The sequence below is a fragment of the Chelonia mydas genome, chromosome 5, assembly GCF_015237465.2.
Source record: "Chelonia mydas isolate rCheMyd1 chromosome 5, rCheMyd1.pri.v2, whole genome shotgun sequence".
Classification (NCBI taxonomy): domain Eukaryota; kingdom Metazoa; phylum Chordata; order Testudines; family Cheloniidae; genus Chelonia; species Chelonia mydas.
In genome coordinates, this window is record NC_051245.2 from 44,382,065 (window position 1) to 44,397,129 (window position 15,065).

Genomic DNA, 15,065 nt, shown 5'->3' on the forward strand with positions numbered 1-15,065 from the left:
TGACCCCACACTAAGTACACTGCCTTTTTAAGTAAAAAGAAAAGGAGTACTTGTGGCACCTTAGAGACTAACCAGTTTATTTGAGCATGAGCTTTCGTGAGCTACAGCTCACTTCATCGGATGCCTTTTTAAGTAGATCAACAAGTTGAGACAGCAGCTGCTGCCAGCAAACTCCCTCCATCCTGAGCCCTGTCACAGCCCCTCCCCCCCGCTCTATGGAAATGGAGTAAGCAGGGGAGGGGGACACCATGAAATTAGCACTCCCCCCCCCCCCCCCCCGCGCACAGCAAGCAGGAGGCTCTGGGGAGCAGCACATGGCAGTGGGGGTAGGGACAGCTGAACTGCTGACACTTGCTGGACGGCTGCCGGCGCAGGGAATGGGGAGCTGATGGGGGGCTGCCAGTCCACGCTGGTTCCAAGCCCCCACCAGCTAGCTCCAATGGGCTGCTCTTTCTGCAAGCAGTGGACAAAGCAGGCGGCTGCCAAAGGACATTATAAGGGAGCACTGCACAACTTTACACGAGCATGTTCCCTAATGGAGCAGCAACGTGACAAGGTTAACCGGGATGACTTTAAGTGAGGAGTTAGTTACTGTACAGAAAAAATCAGGTAATATTTAAAATCTTATTATTGATATGTGCAGTTTAATAAATTTGCTACACATAATTGAACAAAAACATCCTGCATGTTCAAAGTGCCATGCCAAGCAAAATTCAAAAAATAATTTGAAAGAAAATACCCTTTCTTAGTAGGGCTGTTGATTAATTGCAGTTAATTCATGTGATTAACTCGAAAAAATAATCACGATTAACGGCAGTTTTAATCGCACTGTTAAACAACAGACTACCAACTGAAATTTATTCAGTATTTTGGATGTTTTTGTACATTTTCAAATATACTGATTTCAGTTACAACACAGAATGCAAAGTGTATACTGCTCATGTTGTTACAAATATTTGCACTGTGAAAATGATATAGTATTTTTCAGTTCACCTCATACAAGTACTGTCGTGCAATCTCTTTATCGTGAAAATACAACTTACAAATGTAGATTTTTTTTGTTATATAACTGCACTCAAAAACAAAAAAGTGCCAAACTTTAGAGCCTACAAGTCCACTCAGTCCTACTTCTTGTTCAGCCAATCCCTAAGACAAACAAGTTTGTTTACATTTGCAGGGATAATGCTGCCCACTTCCTATTTACGATATCACCAGAAAGTGAGAACAGGCATTCGCATGGGACTTTGTAGCCGGCATTGCAAAGTGCATTTAAGTGCCAGATATGCTAAACATATGGTCAGGGGAGCAACTCCATGTTCCAAGTGTCCTTCAGCTGCCAGGAACTGGGACCGGACAAGAGGATGGATCACTTGAAATTTCCCTGGTCTGTTCATTCCCTCTGAAGCTTCTAGCACTAGCCACTGTCAGAGACTAGGCTAGATGGACCATTGGTTGGATTGAGTATGGCCATGCTTATTAAGTTCAAGGATCAAATGGGAGAATTTGGAGAAAAACAACAAAAATGTTTAAGTACTAGAGAAACTGTTATATGAAGAAAGATTAAATGTGCCTTGGCTAAGTGAGGACTCTGAGCAGAATACAAGAACTCTTCACAAATATTTGAAGGGTATAAAAGTAGACAGAAATACTCTGGGGTTTTACAATAGGTGTATAACTAGGGCTAACCTGTTCGCTAGGGCTAAAAAAAAAAAAAAAAAAAAGACTAAATAAGAGGAGAAAAACTGACAGTGAGATCTATTAGACTGTGAAATAGCCTCTCTCCAGCAAAGTGGTGGAAGGACTAGAAATTTAAACAAAGCACTATGCAGTGTACCGCAGGGAACGATGGGCCAACAGGGTTTTTCATCTCTCATTTCTATTATTTGTAGGGGAGCAGGTGTGACCGAACATTGTACCTTACAATAATTGCAAAATGTTATATTGTCTAATATATAGAGGTTGTTAAATTTTCTTCTTCTTCTTTTTTTTTTTTAAAGGCCTCTTCCTTATCTTAGGCTTGATGCTGTACCCTGCAGGCTGGGGCTGCCAGAAGGCAATAAGCTATTGTGGACATTATGCTTCTGCTTATAAACTAGGAGACTGCTCACTGGGCTGGGCCTTCTACACAGCTATCGGTGGCACTGGTCTGACATTCATCTGTGCCGTCTTCTCAGCACAAGCAGAAATTGCCACATCTAGTGACAAAGTGCAAGAAGAAATTGAAGAGGGGAAAAACCTTATCTGCCTCCTTTAAATACAATGGAAAAAAGATCAATCAGTGCCTGGGAAACACTGACTTCAGTCTATTTTGCTTTTAAATGACTTGATAAAAGGATCCACTTACCTGTTTTCACAATTTGTGTGATTAAGCCTTGAACTACTGAACATTCTATCACTTGCTGGGCGATGAGGACCAGAGAAAGAAGGATCTCAAGCAAAGAGAGTGTAGATATGTGGGAATTCTTGGTATGACTACATGGTCAGGACTCAGCAGAATATACAACTTGAGAGCGAGGCGGGGGAGTGTATATAGTGAACAAACATTGTAATATACATGACAATTTCTGATTTTATCAGATTGCATTCTCCACCTTGGTCACTTTGAAGGATCTGCATTAAAATAATAAAAGCCAGCACATTTCTACTATGTACAGGACTAGCCTATTTAATCAGGTTTTGTTTTCAAGGGCTTCAATCACTTGTGAAGGTTTTATTGCCATCTGGTTTGGTACTATAGTTAATATGGTGGTGCTTGTTGATGAGTTTTAAAATTACTTAAAGCACAACTGGTTTTTTTTTGGATAATTAAATGCATGACAAAGAACAGGGTTGACATTAAGACCTTGCTAAAAGTCATATAAACTGTAAAGAAAGTGAGGTAGGGGCTCAAATTATTTAGTTTGTTCTGGCATGAAGTATCAGTAACAAGTGGTAGGTACATTATATTTTAGCAGCTAGATTTGAAGTTAAATTATGTTTGTTTCATAGCAGAGCCAGGGGAACTGTCGTTACCCTGGAGTTTACCTATATAAAATAAAAATGGTAGAAATAATGTTTTAGGATCTAATGTGTGAAACACTGAACTTTGGATACAAAAATGGTGCCTTTACTAGAAATCCCAGGAATCCTCAATATTTAGGAAAAACACTATATTCTCTCAGCAGCACAACTGACAGGGTTATTTTGTGAATGCCAACAAGTGTTGACACTCTTCAGTAAAAATATGAACTGTATGTTGGGTTTACAATTACAATAGTTCTCTGTTTGCCAAAAGAAACCTCATTCCCAGTCCACAGACCAGTGTCTTAGAGCCAGTTTAGTCTGTAACAGACGTTCACCCTGCAGGAGACAATGCCAAATTCTAAATGTTTGTGGGAAAACCTTTTCCCACTCTTTTTAACCACATTTGGTATGGACCCATTTCCAGCACAATCAGCAGAAGCAGAAATATGGCTTGCCACGAGTGACATTCCTTTCCAAAATGCGTTCAGTTCAGTCATAATACTTGTGTTGTTTCTCCAGTTATTGGAATTATTCTGAGAGCATATTAGAAGAAAGAATACTGTACTGCCTTGGGGATACATGAGCACAAAACAGATAAACGGTTTTAAAATTTCCAATCAAATATCAAGTGAATAGTTATTTCATGGTGGTGGTAAAATACTATTAGGCACTGAAGGCTGCTGAGCCTATTGTTAAAAAGGTGTCTGCAAGTTTATCCATTTTTCTGTAATGTTAAAAATCAAATAACTTCTGCAGATAGAATGATTAGCCTCTGGATTACAAGACTGATTTGTTGTAGAGAACACCAAATTTGTATAGAAATGTGAAGGTTTTGTGTTCTTATTTTTGCTGCATCTTTCCTGACCTAGAGCTGAGGGAAATGCAGCTTGCATTAACCATGCACAGTCTTACCATTGTTATACCATTAAATGTAAAAGGTTTCTTTGGAGCACATATGGTCCCTATGCTTTTTGAACTCTTTATCCGCTCCTGTAGAAGTCTCCTTCCCAGGAACAGTTCTTTAGAAATTATTGATCTGTGTGAGAGATTCTAGTGAGTGCCCAGGCTTCAACTATAAAGGTTTAAAAAGACAATGTCGTTATCTTTTTAATAAATGGGTAGTTTGTAAGCTCCAGCTGCTAATGATGCTGCCTCTCTAATAAGTTAAATCAATTAATTTACGTTTTGAAGTGGAATAATTTTGTTCTGGTCTGTTCCTGATAAACCAGACCTGTTACTTTGGACCCATTAAATTGATAGGTTGTAGTAGTGAGCCATAATCAATGTGCTGGAGTGCCAGAGTCCCTGCTTCTCCTTAAATACAAATCCAAGACCCCTATGTAGCAGTGCTGCTGACACCTCTGTTCTCCTGTGCACATTCCCGATGTCGGGGCAGAATGATGTGGAAAGCGTTATGCTAGCCACAGGGCAAAACTTCCCCCTTGGTAATATTTAATTTTCTTTTTCACCACTGAATTGTGAGAACCCAGCCTTTCCTCTTGTTAATCCAGAATTCACACTTGAGAAACCTGTGTTTTTCCCCCCCTCCCAATCTCACTGCACTCTTAGACAAGATTTTAAAACGGGTAACTCACTTTTCTTTTAAATATTTAACATAATAAAGCTATGGGCTGGAACCATTTATGCCAAGTGTCTGCACAGAGCAAGATTTCTTTTTAAACAAATTATAACCACTTGCAAAAATTGGTGAGTTAGAGCAAAACTGTAGCCATGGCATCATAATGTGTCTTATTTGAAACTGCGCGCCTTTGAAATATGTTTCCTTGTACATACAAAGTATACCTTAGGAAGCACACGCTCCAGATTTTCAACCATATTATTTGTATGTGGATGAATCCTATAAAAAAACCTTGTAAGAACCTTCTACGAAGGTTATTACTTGTTCACAGCTGCTACTACTTTCGAGCCCCCCCACCCATTGGAATGTGCACAATACAAGCTGGGGCACTAAAACAGCTGTGATACAGAACTTTTAACTAAAGGGAGTCTTAAGTGCTGTGAACAACACATGGAATTGGGGTGAAGATAAATTATATTCTTTTTTTTAATGTTGTAATTTGGTTTTCTTTAGGAAGATAGTATGCTGTTAAAAAAAAATCAATGCCACTAAATCATGACACTCTTAATACAGTGTCACAAATGCGTTAAAAATCCAAGTACTATATTAATCAATGACAGATTACGGTTTTCAAAGGTGTCATGCAGTGCTTAACTGAACTGGTTTGGACCACGCATGCCCCATGTATTGTATGAATTAAAAAAAAGCAGTGAACAATGTATTATTAGGCCATAACTATGTTAAGTCTTTTTACAGTGCTGAAAATATTAATGTTGGGTTTTATAGTACTGTGCATAAAATATTTATTTTGCATGTGTTTTTCTGAATTTGTAAGGGAAGTGGACCAGCTTCTATTATTGTACTAGTATAACATCATACTGATCTAATCAACTCAACAGGTCATACTCAGTGACTGGCATAGATGGAAGACATGGTAGGATAATAAGTGATAAGATGGCTTTATTATTACATACAGATTTTCTTAATGAGTGGGTCACATTTTAAAACTCATTAAGTTTGATGGCTGCTGTTCCTGAATTTTAGTTCCACGAGAACAGTGGCCTTCCCAAGACATTCTATGAAAATCATTTTTCTTTTGTCAGCTTCAGGCATGTTTAATTAGTTTCATGATGGGCCATATAGCATAACTGCTTCTTAATGTACATGTGCTTAGGTGCAAGGAATGTTTGATGTGGCATCTTTTAAAAAAAAAAAAAAGCTGTCTAACTCCCTCAAAATTGTAACATACTAACTTTGTAAATTTTTTTAAAGATAGAAATATTCTTTAAACATCTGTGGTTTGATCACCTTTGTAAACATATATTCTGTAAAGTGCCATAGTTATTTTTGGAGTATAGCATATTTAAATATATATACACAAATTTGTGTGAGATGTGCAATAACATAAGTGTTTTTTTTAAAATGTGATATGCTTTAAAAAGGGACTACCAAGTGAAGAGTGGTTGGAATTTTGTTTTTGGACAAACTTATTGCTACTTTAGAGTAATGCTAGAGGAAATAGGATAACATTGATTGTAGTTTAAAGGTTTATCTAAAATTTCTTTTCTAGATTCATTTGAAATACTCAAATCTGGGTAATCCAAGCCTGCTTTATTTATAGCCTTAAATTCCAACTGTGAAGCTGCACACCTGCACTGTAATCTAACAACTAGGAGTTGAAAAGTTCAGCACTGCTTGATGATGTCTCTCCATGTGCTCTATAGACTACTAGGCACTGCGTCAACATTGCTAATAGCTACAGTCTGGTTCTCTAGTACCATCTTTTTGCCTAACGAACACTTACTTAGGCACCTCTTGGTCTGGGGAATTTCAAATAGATCATTTAAATTTTGTATTAGTATTCAATGCCAGAATTTCCCAGTTTTAAATGCAGAAGTCAAATTTTCTTTAAAGCCAATGGTGGGGGAAGCCTGCTACAGCAGGAGTCATCACTGGCTCTGTGGTGAAGGCAGTGCCCCACCAAACAACTGGGCAGTACCTGTATATGTTGCAAAAACTGAATAGGAATGTAGGCTGTGGTTAATCACCTATCCATTCCATTGTTTGTTTGTGGTACTGCTGTTGAGTGACCAGTGCTTTGTGTAATGTTTTTCAGCACTGACTAGGTACCCAGTAATATCTGTTTTTATTATCTAAAGCTGACTTAGAGTGGAGTTTGTAAACTAAATTCTTATTACCACAGCTCTGGACTATCTTAGTTTGAACATGCTTCAGTATTTTAAGGCTGATCAGGGTGCATACATTAAGGGATTTATACTTAGAAAATTTACATTAGAGATTTTGCAGTGATTGTGACACTGTATTACCACTTACATATTGATCACTAAGCAGCTGATCTTAAATTGTAGCAATCTTTTATACAAGTTGAATTAAAAGTGATTTTATAATTAAATATAGCTTTAACAACTAATGTATCTGCAACATAAAACTACCATGGTTTCTCTTTTGGTGTGGGAAGAGTAAGAAAAGTAGATTTTAAGGCATGTGAAACACTGACCAATTGTGTGTGTAGTGGCTTTTAAATACTATGATACTAAAGCACTTATTTCTTATCCATAGACTTCAAAGCACTTTATAAAAGGAGGGTAAGTAGCATGTGCATTTTAGAAGTAGGGAACTGGTTAGAACTGGCAACAGAACCCAGGCTTACTCACTCCTAGTGTAGTGCTGCTGAACATGGTGGCCACCTGTTAAGAGTTTTCTGACACAAACAAACACTTAGTGTAAAGGTTTTTAATTGCACTACCTTGTGCTGTCACCTATTTTAAAGCAGTTGGGTCCAGTTATTTTACTTGAAAAGCCAGAACTGGCTGAAAAGGTAAACATTTCTAATTCTGTTACATGACAGGACTCAAGCATGGGGTTTAGCTCCTTAGAACCTCATGCTATTTCCAAATGAAGAACCCAGAACTGATAGCAAGGTAGCTTCCAACGCAGCAGAATCCCCTATGAGCTACTACTTTATCACTGTAGAGATGTTAAGGGATATCAATAACCATAGCTATGGCTTCTTCCTTTTTATGTTAATTTGAGAAACAAAACAACCTGTGTCCCTAAAGTATTTCATCTGCTGACTGTACTAAAACTGTACAATGGCTTGATGTATGTAAATAAAACTAATACATTTTTCAAAAGAGGTGGTATATAACTTTAACCTAAGGTTAGAGCCCAAAACTCCCTAAAAAGGTTGGTACTAATAAGATAAGATTTCATTATATATTTGAGTGCAAAACTGAGGCTCCACAGGTAAACACACATTGGTGTCTGTCTCATTCCACCTATTGGACAAGGTGAACTTCATTATATACCTTTAAAGAGGCTCATCTATGTTCTGCCTATTCATCTATCTGCACCTAAGAGCAACTGTAAACCCTTTGCTTTTTAAAAATATTAAAAACCTGCATGAGACTTTACAGGGAGAGAAGGGTTTTGAAGATGTTGGTATCTACATGGCAAAGTAAGTTTAAAAAAAACCTTTCATACTGCATGTGGAAGCTGTTCCTTGAATACTTGTGCCTTCAGAGTGATGGTCCCAGAGTGAACTTCACCTAACAGAAAAGTGACAAAATCCATGCTATAAATGCATGGCCATTAGCCACCTTTGGCAATACTCAGAGACAGTAATGAGATGGAAATTCAGTTGGCCTGGCTGGGAAGCGTAGCAGAGAAAAAGCCATGTCAACCCAGCCAATTCCAGAACATGTAATTGAAATGAAAAGATGTAACACCTCTTCCTTCTATTTTGAACAAAGAATCATACATACCCCCATGGTCTAATTCTTCCCTGAGAAACATCAAAAAGACATGTCATGGAGCCAACAGCCCTTCACCAATACTATAAAAAGTTCCCAATTGCACTGCCAGCACCCCAGGGATGGGCCAAGAACGACAACTGCAGGTAAAGTGTGTCTGACACGCTGGCCAATGCACAGGTAATTCATATTCACTTCACTAGGCTGGTGTCAATTTTATTTATGTACCTTCTTAGCAGCTTCTGCAGCAAGGCTCAAAATTCACACACTTTGCAACTGCCAGACTCTGAGGATTCCAAGAGCAACTGTGGCAAATTCACAGATGCCTAAAGTGTTCTGAGCCAGCTGATCACCATAACTGATATATCTCTATCCACCCAGCTCTGGCAGTAAAACCCGCTAATCCAGAGAAGTGCTCCCTGCAGCCCAGGGACAGACACCAATGTGTTGGCCTTGTGCCCTTAAACTAAGACAGTACAGAAGCTATAGTCCAACTCTGTTCTAGCAGTGGGCTCACTGGTCAGTCGCTCCAGCACAATATCCAACTTCAATATCAAAAATTTGCATCTTATTTCCCAATTCAGGATGTGAAAGTTTCCTTAACAAACAAACATTATTATGCATAGACAGCCCATAGGCAGAAGCCAGCACAAACATACAGAAACTGCTCTTGCCCTGTCATGTACATGAATTCCTTGCTTTTGCTTCAAGAGGTGGTGTTATAACATACATACAGTAACAAGGTTAAGGTAGTACAATGAACACTTTACCATACCCGATCATTACCTGAGGACATACTATATGACTAATGAAAATGTGAAAAAGTTTTAGCGAGTAACTGTCTATGCTTCTGTTAAGAATTGGCCTTGGAAACGGTTTTATTTTGGAACAAAATTGAATGCTTGCAGAGCTATTCTTCCCTAGACTTCAAATATTTCTCAGAAATGTGTCGTGATTTCCATTTTAGTGCCAATACATAGCTAAGCTATTATCCCACTACTGAAGTAAAAGATATGTACTGTTTCCTTTGTAAATTCATCTCATTTTTCTCCAGAGCAGAAACCCTCACAAAAGCTAATTATGTTTTATTTATTATTGAAATTTAATTTTCTTCTTTACTTGTTGGAGGGAAACATTTGACAGAAGTATCTCAATTATATCTGTTCCATTCTGCCCAGTGCTTGATTTGTAAGTGGAATGTTTTCTGTTCACCTTACCAAGCCAGCTAGGACTGGTACACTGAAGAGTAAAACACATATTAGACTCTCATAAGACAGACCCCCCAGCCCCTATAAATGTCTTGAGAATTGACTATTTTTTTAAAGCAGACAGTTAAATATTTCCAACAAGAATACATGTCCACATGATTGCCAGCAATAAACAAATAGTATAGAATTATTTTGACCTTATTCTTCTGAACAGCATTTATAATAATGAAAACTGAATGAAGGCTTAACTTTTTTTTAAAAATCACCCTTTAACTGCTACAAAGATGAGCAAAATCCTAGGAAGAATTAGATCTAACAATAGGAAAACAAACCTGATTGATAACTGAAACCATGTTTTATTTCACCACCATAGTGCTCAACCACAGCAATCACTGAGCTGACAGATGTACTAAGAAAATTTTCAAACAAAAAATAAAAATGGAGGCAAATACAGCGCCATTTGCAAATCTAGCCTCCACACATAGATAATGTGCAGTTAAAAATCTGGTTGTTTCTGCCTCTCTCCAGAAAAAAATGTTACAGCTAATGCCTCTTTATGACAGACAGACACAGGCAGAGAGAATGTGTGTTTTTACAAGGTTTCCTAGGAAAAGACGACACTGAATATAGCCATAAAATTCCTTCCCAAGGAGGATATAGCTTTAAAGGGAAACTGTCCATCTGTATTTATTTCTGAAACTCCAGGTTTCCTGACAAAACATCCCTTACATTTTTTTAAAAGTCAAACCATGTAAACCATGCATCTGAAGAAGTGGGTTTTTTACCCATGAAAGCTTATGCCCAAAAAATTCGGTTAGCCTTTAGAGGTGCCACCAGACTCCTCGTTTTTGTGGATACAGACTAACACAGCTACCCCGCTGATACTTGACACCATGTAAAGTTTTGTAAGTGTTTTTCTGCCTCCCTGCTATTTGTTTCTAAGGGTCTTAGAGAGCGCTCACCTTTCTTTCCCCTCCCTAATTCTCTGCCTTTCTGCTGCCATTTTTTTTCCTGGTAAGCCTCCATGGGCAGAGCCTGGGGAGCATACAATCTCCTCAGGAGCAATGCATGACAGTTACGTAATCATTCTAATCATGAGCAAGGAAGTGCCGCTCTATCATAACTGACTATACACAACAGTGGGGTTTTTTTGCTTTTTATTTTAGCCATTTTAAATATTACTTGTTGTATAGTATACCCAAAACTTTTTAGAGTTGAATGTGCCCCTTTAAAGAAGTTAATCTGCTGCCAAAACGCTAAATACAGAGTAACAAAGGAAGAGGAAAACAGGGAAAATTGGTGATAGATAATTTCACTACTGTTAGGTGTGCAACTGTCTTGAACAAGTCACTTCTGATTGGAAAACTGCCTAGAAAAAATACTGGCTACATATTAGAACAAGAGAATCACTGTACTGTGCATTTGCAAAACACTATTACAGTACAATGGTCTACATCAACTGTCAAGTTAGCTGTTTACAAACCCTTAATATAAGAGGGTAATAAATCCAGTAACATACTCGACATACTAATTATATGAAACAGCAGTAGACAGCAATGTTATACCGTAACACTAGAACAGAAACAGCAGAACAAAATATTGATACAGAAGCGTCAATTCAGAAAACAGAAAAATAAACAGTAGCAAAACCAATATTATTTTCAGAAGTTTCATTTACTTCCAGTAAAATCCTAGGTAAGGTTTAATACTTGTAGTTTCATTACGTACTGACAAAACACCTTTTTTTTGAGAGAGAGATTTGGTTTTGTTTTTAAACTTTCAATGTCTAGCACACATACAAAGTGCTGCAAGCGCTGCTGAAGTTTTCCTTCATACTATTTTAGTAGCCCAAGTCTAGTCATACTAATTTGTTATTCTGATAGTGGACAGCTTACTTTCCCATTTCAGCAGATTACAGAATTTATATACAGATTGTAAAAACCAAATGACATTTTTATACAGAGCAGCCTTCCTGCATGTTTACCTGACCTTTAAAAAAAATCCCTATGTTTAAAACTATTCTGAGCAAACAGTATTTTTATTCTATAACCTTGTGTTAATACAATAAATATACAAAACTTGTGAACTACTCAGACATGCAACAGCAGTGGGACAGAATGAGTGTGTTTCTACAGAACCATGACATTCACTAGGATGGCAGAGCATTGTTAGTAATTTACAAAATATACAAACATCCCTCGGATAAATAAATCCAAATCCTAAATTACAGATCACTGACTATTGACATTCCAGTGTTTAAACTTCATACTTTCAACCAAATTTGCCACAATACAACAAAATGACAAATTAAGTGGGGTGCATATTATGTTAACTGATAGACCAACACCTGTTAGTTAAGTAAAAATATTTTAACGAACATCAGCCTTCAGTTCTCAAATCTAAAATGAGAATATTTTTCCTTTGGATCAAATATTCATATATATTAATTTTGTACCATCATGCATTTTTGAGTGCAGAGGTAAACATGGTAAAAAGGAAACAACCATATGTATTATATTCTGTAAGAATGTAACTAGGCACGTGCCTGTCAGTTTCAAGTTGCTTTTTAATAATATCACATGCTGGTAATCTACTATTCTACAGTATGACAATAAATTTAACTGTGAGGATGATGTCTCTTATACCCCATGAGAAAAAGAAAAAAGCTTAATTCAGGCTTAAGATCCACCCTTAAAGGAAGTCCTTGGTACAATTTTTATATTTGGTTAAGACAACTCACTAAAGTAGGACTTGGATCTAGAGAGGCCTGAAACGCGTTAGCAGATCACAACGCAAACTGTAAAATAAAAGTTCAGATGGAACATTAAAGATTAAACAAATTTTTAAAAAAATTAAACCTCCTCTACTGACTTTCAAAAAGTGCTGGGGAAAAGCTTTAGAATGTTCCTGTTACTGTTATTTCAATTGCATTGTTTACTTCACAGTGAAGAGAATTCTATCTGGAAACAATATAATTATGAACAACAACTTCAGTATAGATCATCATATATGTTTTTACCATATTTATCTTCACTACTAAAATGGGATTTCGAGAAGTTAAATTACGAATTTAAGTTGTACTTGTAATTTATTTACAGGGACTTACATATGCAAGTGCTACGCTGCTCCAGGTATTAAGTTGACGACGGGTATTTTTAAAAATGGTCTTATTTTACAATATCCATAAATTGAAGTGAGAAGAATTCCTCTGTCAAAACCAAGCCACATTCTGGACATGAGGCCCTCTCTGGGCTTGTCTACACTTAAAATGCTGCAGCTGCACTGCTTCAGGAGAGGTTCTCCTGTCAGCATAGGCACTCCATCTCTCCAAAAGGCAGTAGCTAGGTTGACAGGAGAATTCACCCATTGACCTAGCACTGTCTATACTAGGAAATTAGGTCCGTTTCACTGCATCACTCAAGGATGTGGATTTTTCACACCCCTGAGCAACAGTTATACCAACCAAATGTCCTAGTATACACTAGGCCTTTATAATTTTAAGGTTCAATCTTGCAAACCCTTATTCATATGAGCAGTCATACTGATTTCAGTGAAAGCATTTATGTAAGATTTGGGGATCAGATCCTTAGTGATCTCACTTTCTGAAACTGGCATTTTACGATTTTAAACTTAGTCCAAAGTGCTACATATATTATCATTCAATCAACCAACCTACCTAGGAATTTCAAATGGCCTTAAATAGACAGCAACATGATTTTGAAGCAAGAGCTGATTAGGATTTGGAAAATTACTATGCTAAGTTCCAGCATGAATCACGGTGCATCAGTTTAATCTATTAGAAAGCATTCATTTCAACAATGTGAATGTATTTAATTTTATTCTCTCTTAATGGAAATAAAAAATATTTCACTTTTCCAACTCAAAATAGTTAAGAATCTTTCATTATTCAGCTTGAATCAAATCACACATGAAGGCTGAGGTGCGTTAAAAAGAATTCAAGTATGTGTGCCACAGTTTAAAAAGTTTGATTAGAGAAAATATTCCTGTAAAAAAATTCAGATTTTTGGACAAGCAGTAAATAGAGTGACTGACCAAGCTATAGATTTAGTACCACTGGTAAACACTAACTGACACTGAAAAAAAAGAAAAATCCAACAATCCCTCCCACACACACACCCCCCACAAAAATTTCACTGCATTTAAAAGGGGGCAAACAACTGGTTATGGAAGTATTCTAAAGGTTGATAATTTTTCTGATAACAGAATGTGTTTTCCTAAGACATAAAACTGAAATTAAAAATAACAAATATAATCATTTAGCTCTTTGATCAAAACCATCAGTTAACTTCTCTTAACTGTACATGGCATTACACATTCTGGCAGCGAGACTGTCTATGCAATAGCCATTTCTGATTTAGAAGAAAGTATGCCATGACAACGGATACAAACCAACACTATAATCATAAGTGGTACAGATAAATCCTGGACCAAAACACTAATTCAGCATGGCCAAATATCTCAACAATATTCATGCAAACTTGTAGATTTATATAAAAAAACCTACTGCCCCCCCCCAAAAAAATTTACATTATCTACCATACTTATATCTGTCCATCAGCTGCTTAAACTGCCACAGCAGTAGCCAAATCTAAGTCTCAAACTATCAGTCTACTTCTTACAGTAGAAATAGGGAAACAGGCTCTCAGGAACAAAGATAACTGCTCCAGAGTGCTTTCCTTAAGTTAAAACAAAAAAAGATTCCAGAGTGAAATACTAAAAAAAACCCTGTAAATACATTTAACTGATCACAGAAAGTACCATATCAATTTCAGATCCATTGCTGAAGTTTCCACCAAAATATTGCTCCTCCAGAAAATATGGAGAATTATATATCTAGAGTGTATTTAACTTTTTAAAGAGGGCAAAGAAGGTTGGCTGTGGGTTTTTTTGTTTTGATAAATAAACGTATAAAGGAATAAAACAAGAATTTTTTTCTTGTTTTAGCCCATGCACAGCTGAAGGAGAGACATATATGCTGTGTGTATTTTGAACGCAAGTCTTTAGGAATAGAATTAATAAGATGGAAAATAAAGTATAGTCAAAGAGAACTGTAATGATTTTTGTATTTCACTAAATTTGGTTACCCTTGAAAGCATTTTGAGCTGCACTAGTTGCTGCTGTAGATGCTGCATTTGCTGCAGCTGTTTGTACAGTTTTGTTGGACATCACACCAGTTGCAAACTCTTGCTGAGCTTTCTCAAAACTAGCACCGGTTGTGCGGTATAAGCCGTGCACCTAAGACAGGAAGGGAGAGGAGAGAAACAAAAGTTAATGGAATGATCATAACACTTTTTATCTATATTTGTAGGTGCCACATCAAAAGTCGTTAGACAAATTAAATGAATAGAGTGATGGGGAAATTTGATTCTGTTGCCTGCTTGCAGCTGTATGGAGGATAATCAAACAGGTGAACTTTAGTCCCCAGCATCAACAGCAAACATTTGTTGATGTTTTACACCTATGTGCCTTTTAATTGGCATT

General features: G+C 37.1%; 2 protein-coding genes across 8 annotated transcripts in view; one reads left to right on the plus strand and one right to left on the minus strand.

The window, feature by feature from the left end:
* LHFPL2 (LHFPL tetraspan subfamily member 2) overlaps positions 1-13,659 on the plus strand; it is a 202,406-nt gene extending 188,747 nt beyond the window's left edge. For all 5 annotated transcript variants that reach the window (XM_043547046.1, XM_007066691.4, XM_043547049.1 and 2 more), the window contains one exon: positions 1,998-13,659. In XM_043547046.1, the coding sequence (XP_043402981.1) occupies positions 1,998-2,254 (257 nt within the window). In that variant the 3' untranslated portion in view covers positions 2,255-13,659. The remainder of the gene's footprint in view (positions 1-1,997) is intronic.
* The window catches only part of SCAMP1 (secretory carrier membrane protein 1), a 92,588-nt gene continuing 78,150 nt past the window's right edge, over positions 628-15,065 (minus strand). For all 3 annotated transcript variants that reach the window (XM_037902960.2, XM_043547045.1, XM_037902961.2), the window contains one exon: positions 628-14,819. In XM_037902960.2, the coding sequence (XP_037758888.1) occupies positions 14,655-14,819 (165 nt within the window). In that variant the 3' untranslated portion in view covers positions 628-14,654. The remainder of the gene's footprint in view (positions 14,820-15,065) is intronic.